At 33.5% G+C, this 18,132-nt stretch overlaps 1 protein-coding gene across 2 annotated transcripts; it reads left to right on the plus strand.

Moving 5' to 3' along the window:
• Positions 1-368: 368 nt before the first annotated feature.
• Positions 369-17,853, plus strand: LOC116766971 (xaa-Pro aminopeptidase 1). 2 transcript variants are annotated; one of them, XM_061521647.1, is made up of 11 exons: positions 369-485; positions 11,853-12,091; positions 12,795-13,001; positions 13,166-13,385; positions 14,140-14,407; positions 14,477-14,738; positions 14,998-15,205; positions 15,666-15,899; positions 16,015-16,086; positions 16,372-16,526; positions 17,313-17,853. In XM_061521647.1, the coding sequence occupies exons 1-11, from the start codon at positions 443-445 to the stop codon at positions 17,523-17,525; spliced, it is 2,121 nt and encodes a 706-aa protein (XP_061377631.1). In that variant the 5' UTR covers positions 369-442; the 3' UTR covers positions 17,526-17,853. The 2 variants fall into 2 exon arrangements, with proteins under 2 accessions (XP_061377631.1, XP_061377632.1); XM_061521648.1 differs by having other exon boundaries at positions 13,169-13,385.
• The last annotated feature ends 279 nt before the right edge of the window (positions 17,854-18,132 follow it).

Genomic DNA, 18,132 nt, shown 5'->3' on the forward strand with positions numbered 1-18,132 from the left:
AAGAACAAATATTGTTTCAATTAGCGGAGTCAAGACAATTTTCTTTATGGGGCTAGGCTGCTCCCTGTCCCCATTCCCACCATCAAGGGTGGGGTTGAGTTGCGCTGAAAGTCGTGCCTCTTTCATACCACTGAATAGTTGAACGGCTAACAAACTGACGAACGCATATCAGACGACTGTAGATTTTCGCCGACTCATACACATTCATCAAAGTTATTTGTAACAGAGTTCACTTTGGGACGATGCGCTTAACAGAAACTTTTTTTAATTTTTAATATATCATATTTATTTTATACTGATTCCAATCTGAAAGTTACTTTCGAGAAACTTTAAATTTAATCATACTAAGGTCAAAGTCAAGTAATTTATCTCTAAATATTGCAATCGTAAATGTTTGTGTCGCGTTAATTTTATCAAAACAACGTACCTGTCGTTCAAAGTGATGAAGCTGCTGGTGCTCGTCGTGATAACAACCACATTGTCAGGTAAGTTCATTGCTTAAGAGTACTTAAACATATTAATAAAAAAAGATTGACTCTTTGTAAAACTTTAGATTTATTTAAAATACGAAAGCTTTTATATTTATTTTTAAACTCATGAAACTAACTGGCCGGTAACTTTATTATTGATGAATTGTAAATGTCAAAATAATTTCAATAGAAAAATAGTAAATAGGTATAGCGCTTCAAAACATTTTCAATTATCGAGGTAAAATAAATGAAATGCTTCGAATTCATATTTGCGATTTAGAAGTAACAATAATATACTTCATCAAGTTTCATTTCACCTAAACTTAATAATAAAAATAAAAATAGCATTATAAAACTTCAGTTAGTCTATCAAATAATTGGTAAGATCTGTAACGATTTAAAAACGAGGGATATTATATTGTTTTGTAACTTGGCAACATTAACCGTTTGTATCTAGACGACACTACCAGAGCCGTAAAATGATTTACAAAAAAAAAGAATCCAGGTGACGCATATATTTATTTTATTTTATCCTGAATATCAAAAAAATAATACTTTAGTCCTTAGAGTATAGTCTCCAGGATAAAATATTTGCTTTATATCACTTCAATGACATTACTCACGGTGTTGATAGAACAAAAAATACATTTAATAAGAAAATATATAATGTTAATATAAATTAAAATTATATTAATTTATAATATAATAATACGTACTATTAATAAAATTCATAGAATAAAATTAGGTATAATTTTTTTTGACATTCACATTATCAAGCAATCTTCGCATAAAGTCATTTTATAAATATTAATGTAATGGTAAATAATGAAATAGTGAATAAGATTTATAATCGACAATTTATTTATTTATATAATTGCATGAAACATTGACGTTATTAGTTAATTGTTATTAATCTTAATATTTATTTATTTTTTTATTTTATTTAATTTTTATACTTTTTTATTAAATACAACTAAAATATAAATTTTACCAATAAAAGTTTAAAGTGGTCAATGAAATCGTTTTTTGTATTTGATAAACGTAACATAGAGATCGGAATTACCTTAGTCATGAAAAGTAAACTATTTTTTTTATAACTGCCTTTAAATTATTCTAAAACAACAACAGAAGTTCATCGGAAAGTAACAGAGTGTTTAATTGGTATTAATGAATAAAAAATTCATTGTTTTATCAACAAAAGTATTTGTGTCAATATAAGATTTCTTACGTTCATATTAATTATATAACTCATAATTTATTAGAAACTTATGTTATACAGTATGATATTTACGAACCGATGACGATCTCACAGCCGATAGTGTTAAACCAATAGTAAGTTTATAAAATACGACTTTGTATATTTACTTTCATTTGTTAAAGTCTTGACAGATATTATTTGATTTTTATTTAAGCGTTTTATAATTATACTGTACTTTATAGTGTAATAAATAAAATAAAAATATATAGTCCGTTTCAACGTTTTTAAAAGTATTTGCAAAAAAATATACCTTTGAATAGTTTAATTGTTTTTATGTGAAAAATTATAGTGGACAAGCTCTTTTTTATATCGAAGCATTTCAAATTAAAAATAAATTAATACATAAATATATTCTACTATACTTTTTTTATTCACACGCGCACATACTGGTGCAAAATGTCAACATGCCAAGCTACACGATTTCATAAATGGCGGAATGTCGAACAAATTAATATAATAATGTATCTACATAGGTCACCGTTTGTTTACTCCGCAAATTGTTTACATGTCTTCGATTTTTAATTAAATGTTAGTTAGATTGTCCCTTAAATGTCATAAGTACAAAATTTGTCTGATTTTAGTACCCGAATGACATTTATATTTTTTTTTCAAATTAAAAGTAACTTCTTTAGATAAAAAATATTACCTACTTAGATGATAATTTAGATAAATATTACATGGATGCAACTCTATCTATCACGAGTTTTCTTTATATAAAAACATCGTCAGACCGTTGATGTTCTCAGCTTGCAGCCTTAATGAGTGAGTGGTGTTTCCAAGGGAATAGAGAGAGACGGGATCAGCTCCTGAGGGCTCAATGGGTGCGAGCGTGAGAAATATGGGGCGCTGATATTCCCTGTTTACCAGGAGCACAGAAAATATAAGGATATACCGTCGACTAGAGAAATAGTACACTTAATAAGCATTTGGTTCACCACAGTAAAATATATTTTTGGTTGAGACTTCTTTTATCATACGAGTATTTTTTTATTCACATTGACATTAATGAGTTATTTTATAATTTACGAACGTGGTTATGAGAAATTCGTCATATTATTATATTTAATGGGTTAATAAAGAATTTCCATTTAATTATAATAATATAAATAATACCATAAAACATCGCCAGTATTTTCATGGTCATCGCCCAGCCCTTTGACTATTAGGAGTTTTTTTTTTACGGTTTGATGGGGACGTTAAAGCTGAAAGTCATAACGCCATAAGGCGTCTCCCCGGCACTCCCCTGACATTTATCCGTACCCATAAAAATAAATGTCTACCAGGGAAGCATAGCTCGTGAGGGCTCCATTTATAAAGGTCCCTCCACACCCCTTCCCCTGCCTCCCCCAGCGCCTCTCCCCGGACGCCCCAGTAACCCGTTTACCCCGCAACATTCACGGGACGTACTATTTTATAAAAACTTCTATCAACCAAGTTTTATTACTTACGATAGAGACATAGACTATCGATATTAAAGTTAATTTACAGCCTTATATTTCTATATAACATCTGAATAAAAGATTTAAAGTGAGATTTATAATTTCCACAATGAACTAATATAATTTTATTGTTTTTTTCTAAGCCCTTACAATGAAACCAGTCTGTCGTATCTGCAATAACTGGCAAGGAGGTCACGTCATTTCCGTTGCGTGTCCAGTGACTAATGATCTCTTGTTTATTGCTCGTCCACTATCTACTAGTTGTAAAGAAATGTAAAAATAAATTCATTTTTATTATACATACATTCAAATAAATTTGTATATTAAAGTTAATAATATATATATATTTTTATTATTATATCAAAAGGACAGATTTATCACGTACTGGTTTTTAACAATCAAACCTGCTTTTAATCTTATTTAACAGATGCAAGATATTTCAATATGAATAGTAAAAATGTTTAAACTACTCTGAGTTTTATAACATTTAAAAAATATATAAATTACGTCAAAAAGAAATAACTAAATAACTGCATGTACATACTACAACTGAAATTGAAGTGTCTGTTTGTAACTTCAAACGAACAGTTTGTCACTAAACGCATGTGGATGTGTAAACATATATATATATATATATATATATATATATGTTTACATTTTGGTTCTTTACCTCTCAATTTGTTCCGACTAATCGCTATAACGGCTCAACCGATTTTAACTGGGTATTAACTCACAGGTATTTAATGTCACAAGGAGTAACTTAGGACGTTTTTTTAAATGAATTCAAAAAGGAGGTGGGTCTCGATTCAACTAAATGTTTGTTAGGGTATTGATTCTTAAATTAAAGATGGATTTTTAAAAAATATTTTTTATTTATTTATTTATTTATGGGGAAACATACAGCTTATATTACAATAAATTATTTCGGTAGGGTGAAAACAATTTGCGAGAACAATTGTTATATGACTCGGTATGTCCTGAGATGGTTCAATTGTTACCAAGTCAGGATCTGATGGTTGATCTCCAAAAAGTTATATGAAACCTCATAAAAATAATGACGCTTATCTCAAAGATTACTATCCGGCCAAGTCGTAGAAAAGAGCCAGTACAAATGTACACTCCGATTCGAATGCAGTTTTATTGGATATCTGCGATAAGGGTCACTCGACACAGTGCACAAAACACACGACATACGAGAAGCACACAACTAACACATTATACATGACAGAATACAACACACGACACAGCGATATACGACACAAGACACATAATACACAACACACGACAGAGTGTATGCAACAGTCAACATCCTACAACACCAACAAACGACAAAAGATCACAAGACAGTCAACATGCGTACAGAAACAGCTCTCTGCGGGCACAGTTCTTTCACCGCCGCTGGAGTCTGTACGCCTGGTGCTGTGGCCGCCTGCCCCGGCCCGGCCGGCTGGCCACTTGGCAACCAACCAGACAAAACCAAAACAGCCTGGCGCTCAAACAGACATTCAAAGGATACGAAGAAATAATATTAACGACACACAGTCTGATAAACCTATTAAAGGAATTTAATAAAATATTTGATATATGGAAAAAAAATCAAAAAGCAATAAAATAATAAATTCTTGAAAATCACCGGAATATTTGAGATCCATTCTTTCCACCTTCCTTTATAACTTTGTTTCCCGTAACATAGAGACCGTTTTCCAAGACAAAGAATGTGTCGAACGAATTCTCCGAACACTGCTACTACGCTATGCTGCCCTGGTCGAACGAATTCAACAAAGTTTAACCCTTTCCTCTGAAACCAGACATTATTTTTAAACTCTTAGAGATTAAACAAGGGAAGCTTAAAAATATTTTGATGTTTGACAGGTGATGATTTTAAACCTCCCCTCCACCAATGAACGCAGATGGTTAATTTGCCGTCTTCGTAACTAAGAACCACCTCACAACCTATGAAGTCCTGATCAGGATAGATGCTAAGCTTTCAGGAAGAGAAATGTGCGCAAGTCACGCATACTTGCCGTCTCGCCAAACGAAGGGAAATAACGAAGAAAGAAACGTTCAGTCAGTCCCTTTCACGTTAGCCCTCACAAACAACGCTATGAGAATATGCTACCCTGATACTTCGTCGATCTAATTACGCATATCATTATTCTTTTTTTTTTCATATTTAGAACGGATATCGATCGTCCTTCAATAATTAAAATGGAAGAAATTTACAAAGCTGCTTTTATTAAGAATTAAATATAACTAGTTATTCTTTTCAAAGCTACGTTTTATAATATTCCAATTAATATTAGTAATTAATTATTAACAAATTTATGTTAAGTCTAATTTAGTAACTGTTTAGCTGAATAAATTTCTTCACTATAGTTCGTAGATTCGGCATCGAGTCACTCCCCGCAGAGCCTCAGTATCGTTTCATTCACCTGTTTTCAACCGATACATCCTGCCCTATGCTTCGGACACGTATTATAAAGTATTGATTTCTGTTAAGTTAACCTTCTCATCGTCTCTGCAGCCTTAGTATTTTCCGACTGGTTCGACATTATCAGTGATCGCCGATACATTTCCAATAACCGAAATAGGGCTGACTATCGATACTAAAAAGGTCATTCCAGAAACAACCCTACCTTATATTAAATAGGACATATTATGGCTTGCGAATTTTGAGGACTAAATAAATGTTTTCAGTTTTTTTTTTATCTGTTTTGGGTAATATTTCCAAAAACCCAAATAAATAACAAAATTGACTAAACAATGTCTATTTTTAATAACCGGATGGATATCGTGTTAAATTTAAATAAAATAATAATTTTTTGTTCTCCCACAAACGAGGCGGATCCGCTACGACTGTATCGACGTTGATACCAGGAGAGCATGAACGGACAGCAGTAACACGTGTCTACCAAGAACTGCTGACACCTGTCAGACGTGAGCCCTTCGAAACATTAATATAACTTTATAAGTAGTCATATACTCGATTATGACTTACAGGGGTGTAGTTGTGTGTTCGTGCGTACGCGTATTATCTCTTCAGAAAGTTTGTTATAATTTGAATTTTAATAAGAAAATACTGAAAAAAAAATTATTATACTTAAAGTCCTTAATGTTTTAACTATAACGTTATAAGCATACAATAATCATTCATATTTTATGTTAATTCCAGGCTCATCAGTTTAACTTAAACGTAACTTTATATATTTTTTTATACTTGAAAATTTTAATTATACAGTGTATAGGATATTTAGATTTAAAACTTAAAGAGAGGATATACTTAGAGTGTATCTGGAATATAAACAGGGTAAGTTATTCAGTTTTAAAAATAAGGCAGGAAGATATACATGGCATGGTTAAAACATTTATGGAGAACTAAACTGTAAAGAGAAAAATAACCATAAAATATCTTTGAAAATCATTTTCTGTTCCATACGAATGTTTCTTAACACACCCACACAGACACAAACACCCGCGCCCACATACACAACAGACAGCTTACACCCACAGCCGTACATTCCTTAGGGCACGGGACCTTGATGCGTATCTTGCGTAAGTTGGTCTCTCCCCATTGGTCGGTGAGACCACGCCTCGTGCGTACGAACCTTGAAGTAGCTGCGACCGGCCCTTACGAGGCCCTTTTCGAACTCCTCGTAATCTTTGCGTTCCTGGTATTCTGTGTTTTATTATAAATAATTTAAAAGGGCTCTGTCAATAAAATAATAATTTATTTGGAACCTAAGTGAGAGACTCTATTATTATTAAATATTTGTTTTCTCCCCCGATGAAAGAAAGACAAAGAGACGGGCGGGATGCAAATTATTAGTAATTAAATAACGAACAAATAAATAAAGGACGGACCCGCTAAGGGAATTTCTTAAGCGAGAAATAATAGACATGTCACTCCCAATGACTTTGTGTACCAGGACTACATGATTTGGGTGGATATGGTTCTGAGAAAGGGATCCCTAGGTTGGTTTTGTTCCATCCGATGCAGTCCCTTCGTTACAAAAAAAAATAAACGAATGTAAGAAAAAAGAAGTACAAAATGGCCCGATTCCGTATTGTTCTACTAGGATTACATAAAGAAAGAAGAAATGTTACAGAAGTATGAATTTAACAGCTGCGGCTACTCGGCTGACGGAATGCAAGCAATAGTTAGCAAGAAAGGTCTTTTAACAAAAAAGTTTTTGTGTTGAATGCAATAACTTGTCATTTCTTATATCATTTATAATATAAGATTTACGAGTAGAGTGGACGCAACTGGACTTCAAGTTATTGAACGATTATTGTGGAATTAATTTTTATATTACATAAATATGTATGTATATACATATACTATAAATAGTTCATAGTCTATCTGCCTTATAACTCTTTAATTGTAATTATTAAATCAAACTTGAATGGAGGGTATTAAAACTATCATTTTAATTTCAATGTATGTATCTGTTTATTTGTTCCCAGAAACGCAGAAACTAATCAGACAGCTACAGAGCTGAAATTTATCAGAGTACATTAGTCAATTGACAATAGTTTCTCATATCAATGGAACAATATCTATGTTTTTTTAGGTTCCATTTTGTACCATCTTAAAGATTTTAAATTATCTATGTTTATATATGTATTTATGTGTCACTGCATCGTATAAGACAAAGTCACTTTCTCTTTCTCTGTCCCAATATTTCTAGGCATGCTAACATCTTTAAAACTACGCAGCGGATTTGGATGCTTTTGTTTTTATAGATAGAATGATTAAAGAGTAAGGTTTATATGTGTAATGATAGATATTATATGGTAGAGAATTACTGTTATTTTTGAAGTTGAGATTGATCAAAATAATGTACTAAGTGTTGTACACATTGAAAAGGTCTACAGAACACTCCGCGATGGTATGTCTATCCCATAGTAAAATTTATTTGTCATTTACTTTTTACGACAAATAATTGTTAATTTTCGAGTCGATTTTAACCAAAATAGCAATAATCCTTATCCAAATAAATACCTTAATACATTGTTGTTTTAATATGGATCTATATTCTATACGGTCCTATACAGTATATGATATAAACGTTATACCCGTGCGAAACGGGAGCGGGCCGCTATGTTTTTATATACAACCTTTACAACAGTTTTTCTGTAGTGTATTTAGTACCAGCATTGCACCCGTGCGAAGCCGGGCAGGTCGCTTGTATATTATAAATGATTTATACTTGGCGATATGTATTGTTGCGAAACCGAACTGAGCCTACTAATATTACTATCCACGATTCTGGTATGAATTGTTCGTATTGAAACTTTTATTAAAAAGTAAATTTTTGGAACTTACTTCAACTATTTTAGTTTATTGACCTTTTTAGTGTGCGAAAATACAACTACAGTTACATACAGTGTTGTGGAAGGATAACACACACATACATATATAACAACACCCTACGAGTGTGGGGATCATACTCGGGCGGGTCATGTGTGACATTCGACCTCCAGCGAGGCGATGCTCCCCTGGTACATGTAGCCCACATGTTCAACCCTTCTGACACGTGGCAGCCAACACAGACGTGTGTGTTGTTTGATTAGTCTGCCTGACTAGCAAAACAAATTCAATTAATGTTTACATCTGAACTAAAAAATAATACAGTCTAATGAAGCATTTTTGAATTTCATCCTTGTCACTCATCAACAGATTCAAAAAGTAAAACTGTGCTTACAGATAGATATCATAAAAATTATAAGAAATAAATATAAATAATGTTTAATCGGTTAAGTAAATAAACTAACTAGGTCGTGTTTACTTTAAACACGACCATAAACGCAGTGACATGCGTCAAAGCTGACTGTGCTACCAAGACATCAGCGGTCCCGAGAGATAAAGCCCTCATTCCACTTTTCCTTGAAAGCAAATAATGCAAGACACGCGATAGAAGAATGCAACTGATTATATCTGTCTCATTTCCTCTCACAACATGCATTCAATTATTATATTTTTGTCTCACACCGCGCACCACACTTGCGTGTTGCAGTGTTCCAACTTAAACCGGTCTACGTTACTCTAGGAAAAGCACTGCAACTTGGTACTTGTTTGAAAGGAATAAATTTCATTCATAATTGTAAAAAAACATGAGCTCTATTTTCACCTCTACCTTTTATTTTTTTAATAGTATTGTATCTTAAAAGTTCAAAAACTTTATTCCAATATTTATATTTATATAAGGGCTATGGCCTCTGTTGCGCGCACTAACTGTAGTCCTCTACTAATTATACATATCTCAGAACTTAAATCTTAATAAAGAAACTCTACATATTTGAAGTAATAAATAAATATGTTTTGATTTATTAGGAAATCAGTAATAAAATAAGTAAGTAAAAATATTATGTTTTTCAAAACCAAACTAAAACGCAGTTAGTTAGTTAGTTCCCTCCTATTTGAATGTATCTTTAGGCAAGTTGGAATAAGTAAAGGTACCAGGAATACATAAACCGTAGACGTTGTTACAATGTTTCATTTATATACCTTCTCGCATGCAATAGGAACCTATTACTAAACGTTCTACTTGGATACTTTCTGCTGCTTCAGTTACCCTAGTAACTCGTATTCTAAAACAAGAGTCACAGAGTTAGGTTATTATTATTTATCCGTTACCGTGGTCACATAGTTTTAAGTCTAAATTAAGTGTATCAATGGTAAAAACCTGCAAATGCCTATTTAAAATTAATTATTCTAATACTAATTATAAGTCTAATTTATTTATCTAAGTGCTATCATCTTATATTCCTTATAATAAAATATTCACTTATAGTCACCGCCTAGACCTTCTTTATACAATTCGTCTCTACTCCTGGCTGCCTATGAAGTCCTGGTTAAAAATGACGTCATATGACGCAATCCCTACCCTACCATATTTGACGTTATAAATAAAGAAAGAAATATATAAAAATAAATCTTTAATTAAATAAATAAGGCTACTTTAATTATTATGTAACAAATCACTAAATAATTAATTTTAAAATAATATTAATCCTTAATTGAATGCGATTAAGAAAATTTGTTTATTTTTAAAACAAATTTTTAAATTAATTTAATTTTTAGAAAACATATTTGGCCACTTTCGTTTTATAATTTAAACACGAATGGAAAGTAAAGTAAATATAATCTTAAACTTTATGAAAGCCCAGAGCTAGCTATCGAAATAATATAATGTTGCATGTGTCCTGCTCGGAAACCTAATCTCCTGTCCACCTATATCTCCCTGGTATTAAAAGGGAGCAAACGATTGTTTTCACGCACACGCATTATTTTATTGTCAAACCGTTCCGTCTCACTCCTTCGTATAGGTTCAGAAAAAAAAGGTGCGTGTATTGAACGTAATAATAACAAACCAATAAATATAAGTTAGTTGCATACGAAGTGAACGTATGCACCGCGGTCGTTGGCTCGTTATCCTTGAGCGCCTTGTCCTTTCGCAGGACGAAGCGGCACGAGCAACCTCTTATAATGATTTGCCGCCCTAGTATATCGCAGGATATTTTGTCCCTTTGGGAGACGTTGAAGTTTTCCATCCCAAGGGATAAAATTTGTTCTTGGATGTATTAAAAGATGGTTATTTGTTTTTTTTTTTAATGTTACTATGTAATATGTACATTTACTAAAAAAATAACCGGATGTCTTAAATAATCTGATAAACAACTTTTTTATAAATATTTTCTTTAAAATAGAAATAAAATTCATTTTAACATAAAAGCATACAAGATGTTTATAATATTTATAAATATAACGTCAACATTATTTATTATTACATAAAAATATTTTTATATAATAAAATACTTTTTTTATTAAACTATTGAGCCAAAACGCGATCTCTTTTAAACTTCTGAGATCCTGATAATTGTTGACGTCATTCCAATAGAATCCATCCCTCGGGTACCTCCCAAATACATCCCCTTAACCAACCTATGGACTTTCGGGACTTTATTTATAACTAAAGTGCTTAACGCTAGTTATTTTTTATCCATGTTAGTTTGTCGTTTCATATTACTAATTAATGAAAAAAAAAGTAAATACTTTTTAAATTATTGTTTATAGTTTTCATTATCATTTTATTAATATTTCTGAAGCTTTCTCGCTCCTTCCTGACCGATATGTCAGTTATTTACACATCTTCCTCTTTCCGAATGATTTCAAAGCGCCGCCCAGACCGGGTTCGGACAGTACCAGTGTTAAAGGGAGCGGGTGAGAGCGAGAGGCCACGCATGCGCCCTACAGGCTCCTCTTCTAACAAACGAGCTTTCGAATGCTTTCGTCTTCGCTAGACCCCTCACGAGTTCTGTGTTCCTGGTACGTTCCCGCGCCAGTACTGACGTTGTCGCTAGCCGCTTTCTCCTTTTATAAATTTATGTATGCGAAGGGATGTGAGGGTTTTACGGTGGTGTATTTTTTACTTTTACTTTTATGATTATGGTTGTATTTAAAATTATAAATAAAGTAATTTTGATTTCCCAAACGATTTTTACTATATTTATTTTTAATAAGTGAATATTCACTAGCTCAAATCAAACTATTTAATAGTTTTTCGACATCAAATTATTATTACTAATAAACATATTTGTTTCAAAACTTTTCAACATCTACACGTATCAACTATATATACTATCATAATATATAAGTATACTTATATATTTTTTATGTTACAGAATGTTTGTCAGCACGTGTGACGCCAACGACGACCATTCCGAGCACTCCATCCTCTCCAACGCCAGCGACCCTACTCATCAGCCAGGAGCTGCCCACGGTGCCTCAGCCCCCTCAGATATGTTCGGAAGCCGCCAACCCCAACACTCCACTGAGCAGACTGCGGATCGCGATGAAAAATATTACTCAGTTGAATGCATTCTACGACGCGTTCCTAGTGTTCTTCAGCGACGAGCACCTGGTACGTCAAATATGTTTGAATCTTAACCACAACCATGAAATAAAAGGTCACGGTTTTATGACGTTTGACGTTTTTGAAGAGACGAGTATTTAATTTAAAACTATGTGGAATTATGTTTATGTATTTAAAATACTTTTATTGTACTGAACACAATCAAATCGAGACCTACAAGCTGACGAGCAAGATAACGTTGGTTCTATGCACAACAAACATTTCACTTTAACTAGCTTATAGCTTAGAGAAATAGCCATGTAGAATACAACAGTTTTGGATACAACTTTAAAAACACGGGTGAATTAAAAATTATATTAATAATTCGCATAATTTTATAAACACACAATGCATACATACCAAAACTAACATCATATATGTTCCATATAAACAAAAACAAAGAATAACTTAACCTTTACCTTAAAAAAGCAGAATAAAACAATTAATGAACATTCTTTATTATTTTGTTGTATGATCAAAACTATTTTATTTAATTTTATTCCGGATGCTGACAGAACATACTTATTACCTTAGAGCTTCTTAGTGTTGTCAATTTAAATGAATTAAGAATTCTTTAAAAGCAAATTACGATCACCTTTCTCGTTATTATAATTTTCAACTTAAATACTCTTCATAAGATAAGAAATACGGATGATATCTTTCTCTTAAAATTTTATTTATCAGTCTCCAATATTAATTGTGTTTAACTTAGAGTGAAGAACCTGCTCCGGAGGAACGTCGTCTGGAATACATCAGCGGTTGGGAAGGTTCTGGAACAGCGGCTGTATTGGCTGACGGCGGTGCAGCTATCTGGGTACCCTCGGGAGAAGTCAGACGAGCTCGTGATTCACTATCCTGCGCCTGGCTCGTGCTGGATGAGAACGATCCCAGCCAACCCTCCATCGCCGAATGGATTAGCGTACGTTATATTAAATAGTATTCGTACGTTAAGCACCAGTTTCAAGAAATAATTAATGAAAAACCTTTACGTGATTTAGATTTACCATTGAAACTCACTGTTTGCTCACTATTCATTATAAGAAGTTTATTATTTTGATAGCAATAAAACAGTTTCCTTTGAAGCAGGAGCATCCAGGGAGGAACGGTCGTGTGGGTGGTGATGCAAGGTTGATCTCAGCGGCTGAATGGCATTTATTAACGGCGAGCCTCTCACAAGAAGGGCTGCAGTTGGTCCACGTACCGACCCTCGTGGACCAACTCTGGGATACCGAAATTGATCCTGCGAAGAGACGACCGGAATTCTCCAGGATTGTCGCCAATTTACACAATATAGATTATACAGGTTTTGATATTGTTTATCTAATATTACTTAGACCATCTCTTTTCAAAGTCTCTGTCGTTGTCCCTGGGTTGAATGGCACTTTTGGGGGTATCGACGTCTCTAAATGACGGAGAGATAGAGAAAAAGAAAACAAAGTAGGTACGACATTACAAAGGCTCACGTAAGTTTCACGTAAGAAAATTAATAAAACTAATCAAAAAATAAAAGACATGAAAAATAACAGAAGGGACGGGCTATAAAAAAATTATAATAGCTAGTTTTGTCATGAAAAAGGTCGATAACACTGTATTACACTGAAATCTTACAAAAATATAAAATTATATATAATACATATGTATATATATTAATTTTACATTTAGATATGAACATGTTAAAGTAAATCAAAATTTATAACGTCTGTAGCAACAATCATCGGTATTTTCAAAGGTTATAGACATATCATAAGTAACGATTCAAACAAATTTTTATGATGAAATGCTAAAATAAATAAAGGGAAGTCCTTTCCACGAAACAGGAAAATAATGATGAGAAAGTATACTAAATAAATCATCAATAGCCACGCTCTTGACCATGTGGTCACAAGGATTTATTTCAATTTTCATTAACACTAGATCGTGTCGTCCCAGCACTTTGGTAATTATTCTCATTTCGATATCTCATCCTGAACCTGATAAAAATATAATAATATAATAAATTAAAACACAACCTTATGTACAAAGAAACTGCAACACTGCAATAATTATACATAACACAGGTGTTTCTTGGCGTGAAAAAGTGCAGGCTGTTAGGAACGAATTACGACCTCTGGGTTCAGACGCGATGGTTGTCACTGCCTTAGACGAAGTGGCTTGGCTCCTTAACATACGCGGCAAAGACCTTCCGTATGCTCCTCTACTGAAAGCGTTCGTCGTTATTGGCTCTAAAGATGTCAGAGTTTATGCACCGGCCGGCAAATTATCTTTACCAGTCCGAGAGGCGCTCGGCGTATACAATTGTTACGCCAACTCTAACAACTGCACGAGGTAAAGATACATGGATTTGAATATCGCTTAATGGCTTATAAAATAATTAACCTAACGTTATGTTTGCAGAGTAAACGAATATAAAACTATATACTCGGATCTGAGACGAGCTACTGAATCAAAAATTCTTGTTCCAACCGCTGGGACATTCCAACGAGGTGCGTCAGCGGCCATCTTGCAAAGCGTGCAACAAACTAAGCGAGTATCCCAATTATCGCCAATTATATATCTTAAGGCGCAGAAAAACCAAGCGGAGATAAAAGGTATGCGCAAAGCGCATTTACGCGACGCTGTAGCTATGAGCACGGTACTGAGTTATATGGAGGGCATGGTAAGAATAAAGAATATTTCTTTATAAGTACAGCACCCATATTAAATAAGTTTAAAGCGTCAGTGTACATACGGAGACTTTCCGGTTTTTCGTGAATTACCGCTGTTAATTCTAGCGTGCTAAGATTTATGTATAAATAACTGAATAATCTCCGTATGTTAACCTTTAAGTAAGATAATAGAAAGTTTAATTGAAGCTTAAACACTGAGGAGTTTTTTGTTATTAAAAATCTATTTCGATTGAATTTTCTTATTTTCAGGGGAAGTCAAGTTTAACTGAGAAGTCAGTGGCTATGAAGGTAGATCTAACGCGGGCTACCCAGGCTGGTTACGTAGGCCTGTCGATGCAGACGCGCGTGTCTTTCGGACCTAATGGTGCTGAATCTGAGTATAAGGTCACTAACACATCCAATAGAAGAATATTCACAAATTCGACGCTCATCATACAGTCTGGAGGACAATACGACGGTAAGTTATATTCATCCACTCCTCCATAAAATGAGCTGTGTAGACTCACTGCATCAGCGTTGGCTCAATTATATACTGGGCCTTTCAGCACCAAACATCGAAAATGAATCAAATATAGGGGACCAACTCTCCCAATCCTTCCAGTAAAGTCCAATGGTGCTGACAATAACAGACATGTCGAGAATCATCGGGATCCTTCTTAATATACTTGTCTACCATTTCAATAAAAAAAGTCTAAGTTGAAATTAACTTTAAACCGAATTGTAAAAGAAACGGCAGCATTAAACAGATTTAAAACAACTAATGCTTCTAAGTTTTAACCATAGTTCTGTGTTTGCGTAAAAGCATACCACTGCTGTACACAGCGCAACAACGCAAACACCAAATAATTATAAACTACAATCTATTGTCATAGTTAAGTTAAATGCGATATTTGACACCACGTAAATTCATATTCCAGAGGGCACGACCGTAGTTACCCGTACTCTACACTACGGCAACCCTACTCGTGATGAGCGTAAGGCTTACACGACTGTGCTGCGTTCCCTGTCTGCGCTGTCTATGCTGCAGACTCCGTCTACATTACCCGCCGCCCACGCTGATCCTCTCGCTAGGGCTCCGCTGTGGAATCACAAGCAAGACTACATACCGCCAACGGGACACGGAGTTGGCGCCGCCCTAAACAGACGAGAAGGTAATGTTACTCTAAATTCAATCTAACATTCCTCAAAAGTTTATTTGAATCTAATCTGAATCTGGGAAATTAATTTGAATCTCACAAATCACAATTGACTTTTAATTGTTTCCAGATCCCGTTGTCATCGATTATCGTCAAGACACCAATCTACATCCATTCAGAGAAGGATACTTCGTCACAAGTGGTAAAAAAAATACAACGCGCTTCATTCATGTTTATTAATATACTTATTATATTGCCAGCTTTCTGAAGTGTGGATTACCTTATAGGTTAGGGAGATAAACGCATTAATAGAAAATATAATATCTTATTTTAACGCCATCTGTCACCAATGTCACGTAACTTTATAGATATTTTAATGAATTTGAATGAAAAAATACCAAACATCCAGAGCATACAAACTTCCTCGGTTATAATAAAGGTGGGATATAGATCCTACGATCCTTATCTTAGCAAATATTTATTTTAGAGCCCGCATGGTACGACGCTGGAAAATTTGGTGTTAAATTGGGCAATGTCTTAGAAGTGGTCCCGCGGACTGCTGGATACCTAGGCTTCCGAGAGGCTACACTGTTGCCCTTCGAACCTAAACTGATTGACAAAAACCTACTCACTGAATACGAGGTAAAATCATCTTAACTTCTTTTAAACTGCTATACGGTTTGTATGACATCCATTCTATAACTTAAATATTCTCATCCTTCATCAAAAATAAAGTCATGAAAGAGGGCTCACTGTGATTATGAGAACTTAATTTTATCGTGAAGTGTTCACACGATATTCTCAGTACTTATATTTGATACGTGTTTGTTAACGTATAATACTTTTTATATTTGTTTGCTCCGAGATAGTTAGATTTTTTTTTATGTAAATTTATTTCTCGCATTCTTCGCATCATACAAAGTGTTATTATTATGTGTTGATCAATACTTAAATGTATCGTAATGCAGTGTCAGATAATTCAGTTGCTACCGTATTCGTCGCTTAATTTCCCTTCCCTGTTTAAAAAAAAAATCATGACATGAGAGTTTTAATAAATATATTTTTAATGATGGTGATCACTGACGGAAAAGAGTCATCCCAATAATAGCAATAATTTTTATCTACAATACCCTTTAGTATAGTACACTTAAGCATGTACTTTTACGTGAATTAAATACCTATATTTACATTGGAACAAGTCCTTTTCGGCACCTTGTAACTTCATACAAGAATCTAAATAACTCTATGGAAGATCATGATTAATTCCTGTTAGCCTTATTAAAATCAAATAACTTTTAAAATTTGTGATGTTTCGAGGCAATAAGTACACTTATCAGACAATACTTTTCGCAGAAGATAACTGTTTTCCTTTTATCTATTAACATTGAAATTTTTTGTATTAATTACTTCTTAATAATGTACCATCAGATAAACTGGTTAAATACATACAACGAACGGATAAGGAAAACCGTGGGACCCGAATTAATGGACCAAGGACTAACAGACGTTTACTACTGGATGATGAATAAAACTATCAAAGTAGAATCACCGAGAGCCAAGAAATATACAAACTCAGCCTCTTCAACATATTTAAAAGTTCCTTTAGCTTTTGTCTTAGCAATTATTATTAACTACGTTTGATTGCTATTTTAAACCCTTTTTGTGTTTAATATTTCGATGTATGGAGATCTAGAAATTAATGTTGAAACAGGATGTCTCTGATCAAAGTGACTAAATCAATTTTAATTTGTATTTAATGTATGATTTTAGATAGTTATAATAAAAAAACAGTATGAGAAAAATTACTATATTGTGTAATTGTATGTTTATTATTGTTTATAGAGGTACTTACGCACCTTCTAGAGCCCGCGCACACAGCAGTCAGAGATCTGCGTTCTAGTGACCAATGACCGCCCACGAGTTCCAACGCACACAAGCTGCGTGCAAATTCTGACCGCTCTCTGTGTGCGCGGGCTTTTACAGTAGAAACTATCCAATTTAAACTAATATATATACTAACAAATTGTTAATTATTATCAATAATTTAGATTAAATAACTAAAAAGATATATATTGCATAAGCACCAAAGACTGTACAAAACCGTTTCTTTTAAGTGCCTTGCTTACAAATACAATCATTAGTTTAAGAAGATATATATTTATAAAAATTATATACAAACATATATTTGTATTAGGCTAAAGCACCGAGTGCCTTAAACAGTAGTCTGTAAATTGCTTTTAGTCTTATA

The sequence above is a fragment of the Danaus plexippus genome, chromosome 10 (genome assembly GCF_018135715.1).
Source record: "Danaus plexippus chromosome 10, MEX_DaPlex, whole genome shotgun sequence".
NCBI lineage: Eukaryota > Metazoa > Arthropoda > Insecta > Lepidoptera > Nymphalidae > Danaus > Danaus plexippus.

Bases quoted from the DNA above. Each gene is read 5' to 3' on its own strand.
- LOC116766971 (XM_061521647.1), top strand. From the start codon at position 443: ATGAAGCTGCTGGTGCTCGTCGTGATAACAACCACATTGTCAG. The intron at 486-11,852 runs GTAAGTTCATTG...TTTATGTTACAG, and splicing joins GATAACAACCACATTGTCAG to AATGTTTGTCAGCACGTGTG. The intron at 16,087-16,371 runs GTAAAAAAAATA...TATTTATTTTAG, and splicing joins AGGATACTTCGTCACAAGTG to AGCCCGCATGGTACGACGCT.